The sequence below is a fragment of the Trachurus trachurus genome (assembly GCF_905171665.1).
Source record: "Trachurus trachurus genome assembly, chromosome: 6".
Classification (NCBI taxonomy): Eukaryota; Metazoa; Chordata; class Actinopteri; order Carangiformes; family Carangidae; genus Trachurus; species Trachurus trachurus.
Window position 1 is genome coordinate 3,841,657 of NC_139897.1, and position 19,354 is coordinate 3,861,010.

At 41.0% G+C, this 19,354-nt stretch overlaps 2 protein-coding genes across 5 annotated transcripts in view; one reads left to right on the forward strand and one right to left on the reverse strand.

Annotated features, from left to right (window-relative positions):
* Positions 1-1,931: 1,931 nt before the first annotated feature.
* On the forward strand, positions 1,932-3,083 carry foxl1 (forkhead box L1; the record flags this gene model as incomplete). Its single annotated transcript, XM_083972842.1, has 1 exon — positions 1,932-3,083. The coding sequence occupies one exon, from the start codon at positions 1,932-1,934 to the stop codon at positions 3,081-3,083; it is 1,152 nt and encodes a 383-aa protein (XP_083828968.1).
* A 13,359-nt stretch (positions 3,084-16,442) lies between these two features.
* The window catches only part of kiaa0513 (KIAA0513), a 32,713-nt gene continuing 29,801 nt past the window's right edge, over positions 16,443-19,354 (reverse strand). For all 4 annotated transcript variants that reach the window (XM_083974343.1, XM_083974344.1, XM_083974341.1 and 1 more), the window contains 2 exons: positions 19,101-19,195; positions 16,443-18,728 (listed from right to left, as the gene is read on the reverse strand). In XM_083974343.1, the coding sequence (XP_083830469.1) occupies positions 18,679-18,728; positions 19,101-19,195 (145 nt within the window). In that variant the 3' untranslated portion in view covers positions 16,443-18,678. The remainder of the gene's footprint in view (positions 18,729-19,100; positions 19,196-19,354) is intronic.

Here is a 19,354-nt window from a genome sequence, read left to right on the forward strand (position 1 = left end):
TTTGCCTGCCTATAATTATTTATATCCTAATTATGAAGCATTTATAGATTATTAATAAAGGTAGTCTTATTGTAAATTGTTACTGTTTTATTGTGTAAGCTGCTTCAGTCATATATTCCAAAAACTACATTAAGAGACTACACAGGTGTTGTGATCAGTGCTTCATTTTATTTCTCCCTTGTTCTACTTATTTAGAAGAACACAACCCAGCCCTGCTGATCTGTGCTTCACTTTTGTTTCCACAACCAGTAGGACCCTGGGGTCCATTGGCTACTGGGGGGGCCGTGTAAGAAGACAGTCAGCAACAGAAGACATCTGTCCATTTTCTGAGACAGACAGAATGATAAAGGTAAAACAGAATTTGGACTGAAGTATGACAACACAAGCACAATAACAGACCTATCAGTATGAATCAGTCATAACCACACTGGCTGAATGTGACTTACCGCTGTCACTTTGTATAATAATAATCATGACTTTAATGTCTCACCTGTTTGTTCTTTATCACTGTATATTGAATATTATGTTCTCTCCAAGAATTGCACATGAATATGAACTATGTGCACATAGTTTCAGGGTTCAGGGTCAGAACCTGCATGTTCTAGTGGTTGCTCTGGTCCAGGCAGTACACTGCCACAGCGACTGACTGCTGCAGTCTATCTGAAAGTAAACTGACATTTCATTTAATCATATTATAGATGAAATGCATTACCTCATTTCTTTTGCATATTCTTGCAGCAGATGTGAGCAAAGGAGATGATTACATTCTGCCACTTAACACATTTCTTATTTCACAGATAATTTATTCGTTGTTCTTTTTTTCAGCCACATTCATCAACAGCTGGTGAACACTGATCCTCTCAGGTCATGTCCTCATGACTGTTCCCTGCTCCTGTGAAGTTTTTTTTTTCTTTTTACCACCAACAATTACACATGGGAGCTCTTATTTTTAGACCTTTATTTCTCACAGTTTGACTGCATTAGGGCAAAAACAGTTCATGTGAAAGAATAATAGAAATGGTTAGGGTTACATTTCCCCTTCTTATAATAGTGATAATGATAATGATGTAACAGTAATGATAAAACAAGTGTATTACAGCTCTGATTCATAAATGTGTGGGGCATATGCAGCTGTGATACAATGGCTGTAGCTGTTGTATCATTTCCTCTCAGTCACCCATCATTTACTGTATCCTTATTTGTGAATAAAGGTTTTGTAGCTTTTGCTATAAGAGAGAGAGAGAGAGAGAGAGAGAGAGAGAGAGAGAGAGAGAGAGAGAGAGAGAGAGAGAGAGAGAGAGACACAAACAAACAAAAACAGTCCCTCTGCGCCCACTCTCGCGGGGCTGGGGGACAGACGAGGCCCTGACATGAGTTAAAACTGTTTAAGTTATTTTCCCTTTTATACACTTTGTTTTCATTTGAGTGAAGCCACAGCAACTCCCAGAAAGGACTCGGCAATGTTTGCTTGTTCTTTCTGTGTGAGCAACTCTCAGCGTCAGGGGTGGACGTGATATTTCAAACAGCACATCAGTGCGTTTATGTATTGGGTGCCCGGAAATTTTTCCAAATAAACACAGCTTGATTCAACCTGGGTGGGCAGACTTATCAAGCGACTAATTCTATAAACAGATGAGGGAATAACCCGGCACCTCATTGGTTGTTGGGCCGGGGGAGGGAGCGTTGGGGGGGCACGAGGTAGTTTCAGCGCAATGAAATTTTAATTAATGTGGGTGGGCTGAGAACACCACAGACTGTTTATGATGGACAATTTATTCCCCGGTGCAAAGTCAACATAACACAGCAAACGTACAGCAATTATTAACATTTTTCTGGGGCCCTCATGAGGCCGGAGAGTCAGTCAGTGGAGGAGAGGAGCTCCGGGAGCAGGCTCAGCTTTCCCCGGGACACATCCCTGCTTCCTCGGCGTCATGACTCTGTACCACGGCCGTCTGCCGGCGCTCGGAGTGGCGTCCTCGGCTCTGAGCCTCTCCGCGCCCCCGCTCATCTACTTGTACGGCCGAGAGAGCGGAGGGGTCGTGCCCGCCGCCCTGAGCTTCGTGCCCGCCCGCCAGGAGCCCCCGCAGAAGCCTCCATACAGCTACATCGCGCTCATCGCCATGGCCATCAAGAGCGCACCGGAGCAGCGCGCAACGCTCAGCGGCATCTACCAGTTCATCATGGACCGCTTCCCGTTTTATCACGACAACAAGCAGGGCTGGCAGAACTCCATCCGCCACAACCTGTCCCTCAATGACTGCTTCATCAAGGTGCCCAGAGAGAAAGGCCGGCCGGGCAAAGGCAGCTACTGGACACTGGACACCAAGTGTCTGGATATGTTTGAGAACGGCAACTACCGTCGGAGGAAGAGGAAGGCGAAGGGCCAGCAGGAGGCTCTGGACTCTAAAGCCGCTGGACACAAGCGCACCAAGGTCGCGGGGCCATCCAGGGACCCTCAGACCTCTGGGAAACACCAGACTGGCTCGGAAATAGCAGAGTTACCTGTCCGACAGGATGCTGAGAGCGTGGAAACGCAACCAGACGCGAAACCCGTTCTCGCTGAGTTTAACCACGCGGAACAGCTGCAAACCCCCCAAATACAAAGACTCAAAGTGCTCCCCAACCACGATGCCCCTGCATCCACCGGGAGGAGACTCGACTCCCCGCAGGCGGAGCAGTGTCCCGCCCCGAGGCATGCTCCGCTGTGGATGGACGGTGCGCATCTGCTCCGCTGGGAGCCGGAGGACAGGAGGTCAGCGTTCAGCGGGAGAGAGCGAGACAGAGGTCCGCTCTGCGCCGTCAGCTGCACAGCAAACACCGCGCCGGACAGGCCCAAAGGAAATGTTCCGAGTAGAGATAAGTCCAAAGGGTTTAGCATCGAGAGCATCTTATCGAGGAGTGAGGATGACACGCGCGGCAGCATCCTCGGCAGGTCAGCGGAGACCTGCACAGAGCGCCAGAGTCCAGGCTTCAGTTCCTCTGTGGTCCTCGGCGCGCGGCCGCATCCGCTGTACCAGATGGGATTCCCCCTCTGCTCCTACCTGTCCCTCACCTGCCCTGACAAAGTACTGCATTTCAAATGAGTTGAGAAGTCCATGTCTTTTACGCACGGATGCCAAAACGAGTAATTAGTTTTACATGATGAGTTGCTATAAGACAGCTTATTGTTCCTCTGTTTCCAGGATCTCTGCTTTTACATAATGTTTTATAGTATTCATTCATGGAGGAATCTTGAATGTAGCCTGATGACTGGGCCCGTGTGGCCTGTACTGAACTGTGGAGATATTGTACAATATGACGTTTGTAATCAAAGCTGTTTTACATTCCACTCTGCTCATGTGCAAAATAAAGTTTAGTTTGCTAATAAAATGACAGCATGACTTGTTTAAAGTCGGAGCAGAAACACTGTTGCAGGACTAGAGGCTGCTGCTGCTGCTTGAATGAAATGTCACGTGAACTTATGATCAGAGAAAGAGAGAGTGAGAGTGTGTTTGGTTGTCAGTTCTGCAACATAAAACATGTGATTAGGCTATTAACAATAAGTAGGCCACTTCAGTGTTTTGCTTTGTGGTTGGTTAAAAAGAACGTATCCAAAGTGATGAAAAAGGCTACATATCTCAGAGATAACCCAGTTCAGGTTGTTTCCATGGTAGCAGTTGTATGGGGCTCAGATTGATTATAATGAATCCAATAGGGGAACGATGATAAAGACAGTTTCAATATCAGCAAACATTCAGACTCATTTTATCTCAAAATCCTGTCACATGATAGATCCACTGTAACAGTGACAGAGACATACAGTATTCATGTTAGTAGGATGAATATTTCTCCATTTGACAAAGAACGTATACATGCAGTTTTAAGTGTCTGAGGCTTCTTCGAGTGAAAATATAACTCAAATGACTTAGTCTGAAATGAGAAGTGAATTCTTGAACTCTTGACTCTCCTTTAAAAGCGTTTTTTTCGAATGACTGTGAGTCAATTTTGTGATGACATACAGTCTTTCTATGTTACAAAAACCTCCGACAATCACAGTGCACTTTGTTAGTAACTAATGGCTCTCAGTCAAAGTGATAATACTGGTATATAACGCACAGCTTGGTCTTTCTATATCAACTATAAACGTGTAGTCCTTCGTTTAACAATGAGGTTAATATTAATCAGATCAATAAACATGTAATCAATCAAACTGCATTAAAAATCGTCACATCTGACATCAAATCATTCTGATCCTGGATCATGTAGAGAAAGAAAAATCTGAACTCAAGGTCAATTTATGAACTTTTCAACTTCCAACCACATCTCATGGTCTTCCTCCTTCCTGGATGGAGTTTCCACAGGCCACAGGTATTCTGACTGAGCTGCAGACGTCCCTCCATCTGGAGGAAGTATTCAGATTCACGTAAGTGAAAGCATAATGTGTAAAAAATACTGCACGACATGTAAAAGTCCTGCTTCTGAGTTAAAGTATTGAAGTAAATGTTCTGGTTTGGTACCTCTGTTAGATATGACATCATCAGTGATCAATACTGAAGCATCAGTGTGAGAGCAGCATGTTGCAGCAGGTGGAGCCACTTCATAGAGATTTATAAACTGAGATACATGTGAGGAGTAATGAGGGGAAAGGAAACAACTACATTCTGATTCACAATACATTTTTTAAAAGTTATTTTTTTGTACACATTAAAACATGTGAAAAAGAACTGATTGATGGAGCTGTTAATAACTCACAGATATCTGATCAGTCTCTATCCTTTGTTGGACCTTAGAGGCCAAGAGGGTTGGAGACCTCTGATACGAGTCAGCTACCTCAGACTGTATGCACTAGAGTAGATGCACCTAGTTACTTTCCACCTCTCTGAATCATATGATAGAACAAGCAGAGCAGTTGAAGTAACGAGGGAGCCGTGCAGTCATTACAAGTGCTGGTGTGGATCTGATGGCACTGAGAAGTCAGATGAGCTTCCCTGAGCTGCCACGCCACAGACACCTGCATGAAATCAGAGAGCGCTGCTGACAGCATCATTACAAACAGAAAGCAGCCATGTCTAAATATAGGCCTATAGCTTAGACACATGCCCGTCTGAAAAAGCTGTGTGAGGCCGGCGCTGTGCAAATCAGGAATGTTTGTTGAAATAAATAAACCTCCCCACATTTGAGGAGAGGAACTCACAATCACAAGCATTTCCTGTGTATAGGATTCTTTTGGTCAGACGTGTAAATAAAACATGATGAAAACCTCAGAGGAGAAAAGAATGGAGCAGAGGGTGAGAGACGAGTGGAAAGGGAAGAAGTGAGAAGTATCAGTTTAATTCAACACTTGGCACTTTCGTCTCATTTGCAATTTGGGTGCAACTAACACAGGCGCTTCATCCTCCACAGTCTCCTAAAAGCCAAGTGAGCTAATAAATGTTAGTTATCTGACGGTCGCTGTGGGTGTTTGAACAGTAAGAGATCCTCATGAGAAAGCAGCACAGACTAAAGGGAAATCCTCTGTGTTTTATCCGTTATGTGAGAAAACAAACTGTGCTGATGGGCTCAGGTCAGAGCATCAGAACCAGTCTGGACCCAGATCCAGCAGCTACACGGAGGAGGTGTGGGTCAGTCAGGTGGGTCGGGACTCCAAACTTCTCATTCTGGATCCTGCTGAGTTTATTTATATGTTTTTTTTTCTCCTAATAGCTCATCACACTCTTTTTGCGACTGTCCACTGTTTTCCTTTAATTATGTTTGTTTAGATCATCATGCTCATTTATACACACTTCATAAAGACATGCTTTTAATTTGAAATTTTCTTTCAAAGATGCATCTTGCACCATGTTGAAACATCAAAACAGTTGTTTAAATAACTGTAAGTGAAGAGTTCATTCATTTTTCAGGGTCTGTTTTCTTTGATTTGATGAAAGTTTTCCAGCTGTAGTAGGCTAATAGAGATGCAGTGATCACCGCTCCTAATGCCTCTTCTTTTTTAAATGTCATGTTTTCATCACACAGAAGCATTAAGTGAGTAATACTGAATGCAGATGTCCCAACAGCTGTCTGCTCTTAGTATTTTCTCTTCTGTTCTCAGGACTCAGATGCGCAGACATCGATGCACACATGGGACAGTTCTCCTTTATCTAAAGGTAAGAGCATGAGTCCTTAGGTCACAGTCAGCAGGCAAAAGATACAGTCAAATATAAAGGTTCCTCTGTGGCACTAATTGAATCATGATGTTAGTGGTTAAAGAGGTTATCTGAGGGGCTGCATTGAGTTTTTAGGTAACTTTGGGCATTTTGTGTTCAAAGACATTTGTATAAGGAGGAGATACGTATATGTATGTCTCATGGTTGTTTGCTATTGGCTGTAAATGTGTGTTAATTTCTTTGTCCTTTGTCTTTGTTCTTTAAAGTTAGTCTGACTGTGTTGATGGGACAAATAATATTGTACTTGCCAACTTTGTGTGAGCCTTGTTGGTCTTTGGTCAATCAGAGTCTATGTTGAAGAATATCCAGTGTTCAGTGTCGCTCTTTCTTCATTGTCTGCGTCTAACAGCAGAATCAGTGCATCGACTGGAGGTGAGGAGTGCGCGGAGCCAACAGGTGACTGAAAAGAAGGAAGCTCTAAAGCCGCTCAGTCACAGTGAAAACATTAAGTGGCACAAAAACTTTAATTCTATAATCAGCGTAAAGTCCCATGTGAACAGACTAAGTGGTTTAGTGACCAGTGTTTGGAGAGAGAGGAGCAGATGCAGCTGTGTGTGTGTGTGTGTGTGGCCTACAGTATGGGTGTGTGGCTCTAAGGAGACCTCAGAGTGTTAGAGTTTCAGGGCGCTCTCTGTGACGACACCTCTGCAGTTTAACTGAGTCTGCATTCGTCACATGTACTGTATCTGTATCTGAGTCTTCTGGTTGGATTACAGTGTATGGATAAAGTCTGAGGCGTCTGGAGCAGTGAACAAATGTAATAATATGTCTACCTAACAGACTACTTTATGTATATATTATATACTTATGTATATAATATAGTATGTATATTCCAGTAGGCCTACTTTCTTTTCAGACACTAGTCTGTGATTTAGTTTCTAGCATTTCAACAAAACATTAGAGAAAAATCATTTTACCACAACCTTTTATAAAAATCAGTACACAAGAAGCAACCATCACACTCGTCCTCTCTCTGCTAAAGCTTCACAGTTGCTCTTCTATTGAATCCAAACAAACCAGAAACAAAAAAAAACGTATCACTTCCTGACGGAGTTTTTCCTGAGAAAAGACCCACCAGACTGTGTGAGTGTTTAGAAGATCAAATGTAAAAAGCTTTCAGGTTGAATCACAGTTCAGTTATAGTAATCATTCACAGGGACGGAGAAACACGGACAAGTATTTACATGAGAATGCAGATTAGTTTTCTGGACTAAATTTAGCCTCCTGGCAAAAAGATCCAGGAAAATGGATGCAGAGTAAAGACACATTCAGCACCTTGATGAAGGCACGTGAGCTGATTTCATCACACAGCTAAACTATTTACCTAATTAGAATAACATTAAAATGACAATAATTGAAACATGACACAATAAATGTCTTAATATCTAAACATAAACCAAATGTATTGTATTTTCGATGTGCTCATGTAGGAAGACTGCCACTCAACCCAGTTTAGGATTAGTAAAGTGCTGCAGTATCCATGGGTTCAGAGGCCAGACGTATAGGTATCTCCCACAAGAGAAGTGAGAGCTCAGACACAGCTCAAAAAGACGCTGAGTTCAAACTGTGAATCTACTCTCACTGCTTTGGTGCTTGTCTGTTGTCTGTTTGTGTGTTGTCTCTGCCTCCCCCCACCAGTGTTTATGAACTCGTGTTACAGTATTTAATCTAGTCTAGACTCGGGTTCATTTTCCCCTTTGGTTTGAATTGTTTGTGCTGAGCACAGCAGTCGTAGACCAACCACACCAAGACCTGCTGAGAGGAAGTGGTCTTGAGCTGGTCACAAGTGAATTGTGGGGCAGTTGGTTTGTGGAGAGAAAGCTATGTGAACTGTGGAGGGCTGTCTCACCTCCTTGAGTCCAATTCATTTGCTAAAAAAAAGAGTGAGACAAGACACTCCATAAACGAAGATGACTTTGGCTTTATTAATATTATCATTATCATTACATCAGTCATGTTCAGTTTGTGTTGACACTTTTAAAGAAAGCCTAATGGCTGCTTCTGCAGGTTGTGCACTGAACTGTTGCTGCGTTATTATGTTGTATATTTTCCCTTATTGGCTAAGTGGCGTTAAAGGGATAGTTCAACATTTTGGCAAATTCTCCTGTGGCCATAATTGCCGTTCATTACCTTTATTATTGGTGCATGTTGTTTTGACGCGAGCTGCTCTGTGAACACAATGGAGGTGAACGGTACAGGTCCCCTGTCCCTCAAACTCATCAAATACACAATCTTACAACTCCAAAAGGCTCTCGTGGAGAAGTTGTGACCTGTACACTCGCCATGCTATGAAGTAATCATGTTTATGTAACATTACCACAAATAAAGCAACTTGCGCTTTTGAAATCACTCCGCCCAGCAGCCATGTCTGGAATGTAGTTCCAGCTACGCATTTGCCTGCAGGTCACAACTTGTCCACAAGAGTGTTTTGGAGTTGTTAGATTGTGTATTTAATGAGTTTTGAGGGACAGGGGACCTGTACCGTTCACCTCCATTGTGTTCACTGAGCAGCTCACGTCTCTGCCCCGCCGATCTCAAAACAACATGCACTGATAATTAAAGGTAATGAACCTGGCAATAGGCGAATTTGCCAAAATGTTGAACTATCCCTTTAAACACCTGACTAAGATGTCAAAATTATACAGCTGTATCAAATCCATCATTCTATGTTAGTCTCAGCTGTGCCTCTATTTAGTTATTAAATGTTTGCACGCTAATTTGATAAGACCCACTATAAGACAATGGCATGGGAAACATTATACGTGTGAGTTAGCATATTATCATTGTGCCTATTATCTTGCTGATGCTGAAATTAGCATTTAGATCAAACCACCAGAGCTGCTGCTATCTGTAAACTCACAATAGCATCAGCCCTGCCTGTCAGTGGAATAACACACATTGTGGTTGGCAACAAATCCAAGCAAAACAACAACAAAACAAACAAACAAAAAAAGCAGTTTTATTCAGCAAATATTTTGAACCAAGCATTGTGTTATCATCCTTCAAGATGCTACAGAGGCTGATGAAACCATGTACATTTCTAGCACACATACTCTGTATTCTGAACTTTTGAGTTTTGCTTCATGTGATTTTTTTTAAAGAGCATATGAAGTTTTTAATTAGCTCTTTAACTTGTGACAACGACAACTCTGCTTCTATCACTTTTAAGTAGTTTGAGGACATGGGACAGCGGTGAACTCCTGTGTGTGTGTGTGTGTGTGTGTGTGTGTGTGTGTGTGTGTGTGTGTGTGTGTGTGTGTGTGTGTGTGTGTGGAGCTGTGGGAATACGTGTAGATTAGTTCAGAGCATTTGAAGCTGACTTTAAATATCTTCATCATGACTCATGTTTAGACAGAGCTGAAGTCTCTCTAGTCACAGCGAGAGAGGGAGGGAGAGAAATGAAGCTGTAACTCTGGAAAGTGTCATTGCTCCTGTTTCATGTGCAATCAAGTCCCAGTTCAGCCCTAACTCACACGGTTTAAAGCTCGCTGCTTCAAAAGACTTCCCAACGCAAGTGTTTATTATATTTTTTCACTCTCTACATAAACCGGCTTCACTTGTCTACACACACACTCAGCACCAGGGGAGGGCGGGGCCGTGATGAAGATTGATAGGCTCGGTTCAGGCCACATTAACTGCTAATCAAGTTAGGTTTCCTGGCACTGAGGGCTATACATCATTATGGACCTAAAATGTTCTCCAGACCGGGACTGATGCTGTTTACAACCTGGACACAAACACACACATACAGAGAGACTACACTACACACATGCATATGGACAGTACAGCAATGTGAACACCTGTGAGTTCTCATCACACGAAACACAACAGACCTGCAATACATCAGTCATGTTCACTTCAGTTTGTATTGACACTATGGCTGCTGTGCTCTGAATTGTAACTGCATTGCATTATACTGTATATTTTCCCCCATAGGCTTAATCATTACAAACACATCTGGGTAAAAAAAAGAAAAGAACGGAAGAATTTGATAATGAGTGAGAAACAGAACAGATATAGATCTATGCAAGTAAAGTCTCACTGAATAAACCGATGAATATGAAAATCAGATCATGTTCAGCAAAGAACCTCCTGCTCTAATATGACTCATTACAATGTTTTATTTGCCTATTGGGTCATTTTAAAAGATCCACTTTTCCATATGCAGATGCACTTGTGGTTATGTAATGTTGTATTGTTCCACAGTCACCCAGATGACTCTAAATCTGTTGGATGAAGAACTGCACAATCTGTACAATAAAAAGCTTGAAAGAATCACTTGACCAATCAGAGCATAAAAATGACAAGCTGTCAAATCAAAAGCCAATTTCTTTTGATAAAAGCATCTTTTGAGTGACTAAATTTAAATATCAATGTTGCAATTTTTTGTTGGCAATAAACTTTTGTCAAAATGAAGGGAAACTTAATATTTATAAATGTTTATAGATCGACTGAATGTATTGAATATACTCAGGTAGTTACTCAGCCCTGTTGAAAATGATGTGAATCATCAGTCATCTGAACTAAACTGGTGTCACCAGTCTATCACAGTGTGACCACAGAAAAGTGGATGTGCATTACTTTTGTCAGTCTCAACTCAACTGAGAGACAACTTTTGACAGAGCACTGGCACTTTCAGTCACATCTGAGTAACCCTTATAGCTCTATGTGGATTTCAGGAGGTCAGAGCTGCTCGGGTGGAATAATTCATATAAATGACTTAAACCTCAGTGGGTCTGATTATCTTGATCTTAAGTAAAGACCTGTGAAATAAACAGGAAGGTCTGAGCTCTTTCTCCAGTTGATTTACACAACCTTTCAATGTCCTGTCATCAGCTTCAACAGCTTAAGTAGCTCAGAGATGTCCAAACACTCTAAATATTCTTCAATAATTAACCTAAAAATAGGACAGGGTGAGAGGAACAGTGCAAAATGTAGACACTAAAAACAGTGAGATAATATGTGATGAGTACATGTAATGTAGGTGCAAATGTGTGTTCAATTAGGCTATTTAAAAAAAAAAAAGAGCAATATTTGCATAGATTTTATATGAATTGACATAGGGCAAGGATGGTGTACATCCTGGACAGGTCAGCAGTCAACATACAGAGACAAACAACCTGACACTCATTCACGCCTATATGGGCAAATTGGAGTCACCACTCAACCAATAGTGTGCATGTATTTGGACTATGGGAGGAAGCTAGATAACCTTAAGAGAAGGCACAAATGTGGGCACAGGGAGAACTAACAAACTCCACACATGGAGCCCAGGCCTGGGAGTCCAACCCAGAACCTCCTTGCTGAGGCAACCATTGTCCCTTATGTCACTGGACATCGTACAACAAAATGTCCTCTTGAGATACTCGTATATCAACTAGTGTATTATTCTCACAGCCAAGTTGATCTTTACGTTTCCTCACCTTGAATTGTATCTGTGGCTATAATCTGTATTCTTGTTCTCTTACATCCTTCTGCGATATTTATTAGCTGATTGGAGGCACATGCAGTGTTCATGCTCTTGCAGCATAGTGACAGTGATATTTTTGCTTTTGATTGACTTACCCAAACCAATCATCACTCTCCATGCCTAAAACTGACATCAACCTACAAAATAATGTATATATCAAATTAAAATGAATCTGGATATGTATCTTATTGGTCTGTTGCCTCTACCTGGTCCAGACTGCATGTGTTTGGACCTCCGACACATGTTGACCTTGTGGCTTCAGCACATTCAATTCAACATGTATTAATTGATACTAGATTAAAGTCCCAATTGTAATCTTTACTTTAAGAAGGTTTATACCAACACTGAAAGGACTGCATGTGACACAGTGCAGTGGTAGCTAAAAATAGAGCAACACAAAATAGGTAAATCTAAATAAAGAGAATAAGAAGCAGAGTACTGCACTGCATATCAACTTATCAGTGATTTATTATTGGTTCAATTGTCCTCCTTTTGATTGTTTTTTTTTTTAAATTTTGCAAATGGTTAATATTTAATAAGGATGAGGTGCAATAACAGGTCGGTTCAGTGGAGTTTTTTTAAGACCCATCTCACTTCTGTTGCATCTTCGTAATCATCCTGTATCCGTCAGCACAGTGCTCACATAAGCACACGAGGCTGACACGTCTAGTTCAAGTATTTCTGTTCACAGTATGTCTCACTAGTTGATTAACTCTGTAAAACCGGTTCTTTATCTCTCCCTGTTGGATGTGAAACCCAAACAATGGAATTATTTCTGCACGTTTAATACACAAACACACAGCAGTGGACTAACACACAGAAACAAATATTTATTTTGAGTTTAACATGAGTGTCTTGTAGCGTTCCTTAAAAACTGACATTGTAAAGACAAGCCATTTCCAATCCAGCAGATGATGGGGTCATTTGAACCAGACTTCAGCCTCTCTGCAGCTTTGCTTTGACCAACTGTAAATAAATACACATGGTCTCATGAGGCTTGTGTGTGAGTGTGTATATGAACACTGGCAGGAGGACTTGTACTCAGCAGCAGGATTACCACCCCCAGACTGGGACCACCCTGACTTCAACACGTAATCCCGGAGGAAGTGAGGCTTCATCACAGGCTCACTTAAGGCAACTGCCTTCTACACACACACACACACACACACACACACACACACACACACACACACACACACACACACACACACACACACACACACACACACACACACACACACACACACACACACACAGACTAGGAATCGTGTTGCAATTGAGTTTGGAGTTTGTGTCCTCATACACACAAACATACACAGAATTAATTAGAGCGCTCAAGCTAAAACAAACCAGTTACAATTTAAACTGCACAGCTTTTCTTGTACAAATCCCACATGTCCGCTAAATGTGTTGTTGACAGAGTGACTGTGATGCATCGAAGTTGTGTTTGTGTGTCTCTGATGTAACATACATCTGCGCTTGAACAAATTTCTCCCAAGATTCTGAAGAAGAAGCTGAGGAAGGAAGTCACCTGATATTAGACATCTCTGATAAGCGATGATAGGGCCGGCTATATACATTTCTGTTTTTTGACATTTGAACTATTGATTTTCTATAATAAAAAGAAAGATAAAATACACCAAGTCTCATACTTGGAGGAGATATGAAACACGAGACCGGCGATGAGGGAGTGGGAAGAGAAATGGGTTTGACCCTTAGCTGGTCTCCATGTTGTTGTGAAATGATTAAAGTCAAATACTTGAATGTTTGTCAGAGGTCACACAACAGTGTCATACAAGGAAAAACCTCAGAGGAAACTCTTAGCATGTCAGCTCCACCTGCTTTACTGGCCTCACTTAAGGTCATCGAAGAGGATCTAAATGTCGACCATAAGATCGATTACTTCTGAACTTCTTCACACGAACCCAAGAAGATCGTTTCTTCCTCTTTGACCACGGTGACTGGTGTTGGTAACAGTTTCTGGCCTCTGTGAAGCCCCATGCTGACTGAGGAATCATTGGAGAGGAGTCATCAGCCATGAACCTTGTTGTTTTGTCAAACATTTGCTTTACACTAGCACCACTACAATATATTGCACAACTGCAACAGATTGAAACAGAGGTGAAGTTCATGAGCCATTCAAAAGTTTCCTTCTGCTGCCCATCAACTTTGATGCTTACGTAATGGCAGTATAAAAACAAACAAGAACAATTGTATACATTCAGAAAACAAGTCAACAGGGAACTGTTCATCAAATCAATATAAATTCCGTACATAAAAACCGACACAAGATATAAATCATGTGAACCTTTTGAACATTTACTGCAGAAGATTATTCAGGATATAGAAAACGTGTGTAAGATGTAAACTTAAAATACATGATTGTACATTATCTACATCGCAGCACACGGGATGTCCAGTCTTCAATATGTGCATTAAGATCCACAGTCTGTCAGGGCAGAGCCACAGACACAGACACAGGAAAAGTGACAATACAGGACCAGCATGTTGCATAACAGTGTCACGTACGCTGAGGTCTGCTATCAATTAGATGGAGGTGGGTGTTCATGGTGTGACACTGCTGACTGGCCTTTCACAACTCATTACATGGTGTCCAATCAGAGCGCAACTAGCATGACTGCTGTTTATTTATACACAGAGCTGGAAATGGCAGAGTGCAGGCAGCTGGGACAGAAACTCAAACACTGTAACAGTCCAGCACATTGTACTGCTGCAGAGGGTCCCAATCAACACCCTGCTGCTATTGACACAGACATATACAAGCTCTCTCCTACATGCAACACACCTACACATGCAAAAAAAAAAAAAAAAAAGCATGAGTGTGCAGTATTTTAATAGGGTGCTTTCTTTGTTTCCTCTGAGCTGACATTACTTTTACTGCTGTGATAATATTTTCTCCAACATCAATAAAATTTCTCATCGTTTTTATTATAATAGCATCACATTTTATATTACATTTTATGAGGCTTCACAGGCTTTTCTATGGCGGCTGAAATTCTAGTGGGCAAAATAACATTTTTTTCTCATTTATATAGAGGGCTAAATGTGCAACAAGTCAGAAAATGTGTAGTTGGTTTGCTGAAAATGCAACACATAATACAGTGTATTGTAGCTCAATAATGAAATTATGTTTGGAGCACCTTAAAGGCCAATGGTGTTATAAAATAACTAAAATATACTATAAGACAAGTATAGTAAATAACTGAGACAAGATATATAGCCACATGAATAAATGAAAATAAAAAAGAGTCAGATAAAGGTGTTGAGGTAGTGTGTATATAGGAATAAATAGTCTATCCATCTATCTATGTCACAAAGAGACATGTAGAGACACAGTACACATATCCAAAAAGAGATACACAAAAGGTAACATCAAAAAATAAATTTATTACAGTATTAGCAACTTGATTCAACATTATAACATGTTCATGCAAATTTAAGAACAGCACAATAAAATAAAAATATCTCTGTTTGACTCATGTTCAGAGGCATCTGTATACAGCACATACACACAAAAGCCATTATGTTCCCCCCATGTTCACATCTGAACCTTGTGTTTCCAGTACAGTAGCTCATCTATGCCAGCTAACATCATGCTAATATAAGTGCTAAATATTATGTGACTTGCAGTTTAGACTTGATTCCCAAATGCTTGATCTGCTGCACCGTCACCACATCATTAGATATAGTAACATTCCATTTTGTCCATAACCATTCACACCTCCCTACTCACTATGCTGGAGTACAGTGTACAATATGCACTATTACATCAGTACACATATTATCATGATGCATTCTGGGATACTGAATCTACTATAGGCCTACAGAGTGTAATACCTCACACTTAGACCTTGTATAGTGAGCTGATTTCAGACAGAGCTACGGTCACAGCAGCTAAACCAGGCCAAGTCATAGGCTCATGAATGTTAACATACTGTGTCTTCAGCTTTACAACAAAGCACACCAGTGTAAATGTCAGTACAGTTTGTCATGGTGGAAGTTGGGTAACAGCAGTAGCCTATGATAAGATAATTTTAATGAACTAGGTACCACTGTATCTCTCACAAAATAATCAACATGATGATGTCAGTCTCCAGCAGTTCACATGAACTTTCTCTGGTTATTTATTTTTGCAAATTAAATGTGATATTGTTATCAATGTGAATCTAATGATGAATTAACATGTTCACCTGAGTTTGCTAGAGATGGATTAATTGTCTTTCATTTTGATTTGAATAATGTTAGCTAGCTGCCATCACCCAACACATAACAGTGTAGCCTAAGCTTTTAGCATGGATCCCCAAAACTAAACACCAATGGAGACACATGAACAATATCAACACTGCAATTTCACAACAACTTAATTAACTCCTTTGATGATAAACTTCACTTGGTTGATAACTCCACGTTACATAAAAAATGTCTGGTAAAAAAAAAGTTCCACAAGAAAAACTACCATCAAGACTCGGATATGTCTGATTTAAAAAGAGAGAAAGCACTGGCCATGGAGCACAAATATTAAAAGCATCAATGTTATTGAGAGGGAGATGGCAGTATAGAGATGCTGAGATAAATGTAGTGCAACTGGCTCATGCTGAGCTACTAAGTACAATATACAGGTCAAATACTTCAACCAACCCAGAGGTCAAAGGTCACATCAGGGAAAACAAACAGTAGGGAACTGGAGGCGTTTAGTTATTCTGCACTTCGCTTTGGAAGATGTTTCAGAGATTCAGACACACACATGCAAAGGGACACACACAGAGTTTCAGGCTTTCCATAAAATGTGTATGATCAGACTGGGAGAAGAAGGCAACATGAAGATATGTCATTAAGCTGCATTTACACTGAAGATTATTTCACAACACTATTATGCAAACACTTGAATGACCACATTAATCAGAGGTGGGCTTCATGGGGGCACTTCGGGGTCATGACTACAGACATTTACTGCATGTTCCTCATGGACACAGGGGTCACAAAGCACTGCTATATCTATTGTTTATACATCTGAAATTAAAGACCTACTAATTCACAGCAGCACACGATTCAATTCCACTAACATACAGAGAAATATCTACATTATTTACACAATGACTTCATCAACACAACTGATTACATGATTTGAAATGGCTCACAGGAAGAGCATCATCCTGATCTTCAAATGTAGACAACCACGTTTCATTATCTATATGCACACAGATTGATATATTCTTGAAACAGCAGGGATGGGTGTTTGGATTTAGGAATAAGTGCTTTGAATGAAGACACAATGCTACCCCACTGTGGCAAGATGAAGTAATACAATTAAAGAATGTCAGCCCACAGTTCAGTCACTTGGTTTACAGTGGCTTGACTTCCACATGCTTAATAGATATAGATAGATGCACATGCAGCAGAGCAGGGAAGGGTGTGTATCAGAGCTCAGCTAAACTGCTGGCATTACAGGTCAACTTATGAAAATCAACCACTACAGAAAATAGTGAACTGTACTTGCAACAGTTAAAACTTAGGGAATCATGAAAAAAGTGATCTTTGCAGGCTCTGAATTAGTGTTCAATCAAGGGAAGCATTAGAGGATCAAGTCGAGTGTATTCACTTTAATGGAAGGCACTTTGGATGGTAAATGTTCCTAAGGGTAAAGTTTCTTATTACAAGAACCACGAGATGATAAATGTGTCGGCGTGAAAGTGGCAAAAATGGGATTGAAGTAGGTTGCAGTATTTCTCTAAGGAAGCATATAGAAGGAAGACAAACAAAGGAGGAAAAGGAGACTCATACTACTGTCTGTGTGATATGAAGCTACAGCTAGCACGTAGCTTAGCACAGCTTAAAGACTTGAAGCAGGGGGGAAAAACAGACCTCACAGGTCAGCGCAAAATTCAAGTGTGAATGCAGCCAAGGTGCATGAGGAATCATTTGATACTCAGATCACATCCAGAGGTGGTCTAGACCATTTCGAGGGACCACCTGACCTACCCAACTCTGTTCTACGTAACCTGCACACCCCAGCACCTTTAAATCTCTCCAATTAACACGTCATATCATGTCTGTTTAATCCATAAAACTATTCAAGTGTGAACGTGACAGGTGTAAACAACCTCACTCCAAAATATGCAAGCTGCCTTTTTTTTCCCACTTCACCTTCAGTGTGGATTAAAGGTACAAACAAAGTCTAATGCATGCTAACCTGTGAGCTTTAGCAGTGTAGCTGTTTTCAGGCTTTAGGCTCAGCTAGGCTGACAATCCTTTAGCTTCATTCTTCCGACACAGACGTGAGAGTAGTATCTATCTTCTGGTTTAACTCTGGGAAAGGAAGAATACACCTGGTAGGCCTATGTCTTTAACAGAGGACATGGAACGTTATTGTTTCGGCTTTTTTTTAAATGACAGCAATTAAGTTATGTCACCATATGTTTTCAAAGCTGTATTATTTTTTGTATTTATCCAGTTTGACTACATCCCAGTAGCAGATTAAAACACTATGAGCTGTGTACCCATCAGTTTGACCTGTACAATATGTGGACGTGGATGTAAAATGCAACAAGGCAGGATGATACTTAGTACAGTTTTACAACAGATGCTATTAGACTAACATGTAATAAATATGGTTACCAAGGGGACACAGTAAAACAGCATATAAGATGTCTATGCATCACACGTATCTGCCTCCATACGGAGCATGTTCAGATTATACTTTGTGATTTCACTTTATGCTTCTAGGTTTGGTGAAGCAGCTCACAGACAGAGGTTATTATTACTGCTAAAGGACCAGGATGCAGAAGATCACAACCAAGCTGGACAAACAAGTGTTTGCTACAACTATGGCACAGTTCAGGGTAGAGGATTATGCTGTTTCTTGGCACTGCACCACACATATGCAACAACAGTCAAAACAACTTAATCACTATGATGAGCTGAATAGAAATGTCTGATGGGCCTATCTGTGCGCTTTCAGTCTTTGATGCAGAGACTTTGAAATGTAACCTGTTGTCCTCAAACTCACTCTGCCGCCATTTTCTCTATGTGGTCACTCAGCAACTTGTATTGTTCTGCAAATGAAGAAAACACATGTTTTTAGCTGCAGAACGATCAGTTAAATTAACATACCATCATCTTTTAAGCCGGACTTGTAGGCAAACATGTCTTATTGGCACATGCAGCAGGAGGAACAGTCATTCATTTGGTGTTATGTTTCTGAAATTGTTCCTCTGGTCTCTATCAGCTCCTGAGGGATCGTCTGGTTCTTTATCTGTCTGCTGTTTGGTGTCTGATGTTAGGCAAAAGTGGGTTTCTGGCAGACAGCTTCACAAATAGCTGCTTTGAGAATGTGTTGTGCACTGTGCATCTTGCTGAGATCTGATCAGTGAGAGTCACCTTCACTTCACAAATAAAAGAATGAAATTATCCCCTCAGTGTTTTACCTTCATTCAGGTTCCCGATGACTGCCTGCTTCTTCAGGAAGTCATTGCACAGCTTCTTACTGAGCCCAAACGCCAACATGTTGTGGGTGAATGTCCTGAGAATACGCACAAGACCAGAAACACATCAATGCAAACTCATACAGTATGTTCCATATCAACTATTTACACAAACTTGACTCAATAATTAGCCTATCAAAAGGAGGACAATATGTGAACCAATAATAAATCACTGATTGGTAAAGTTGAATATGCAG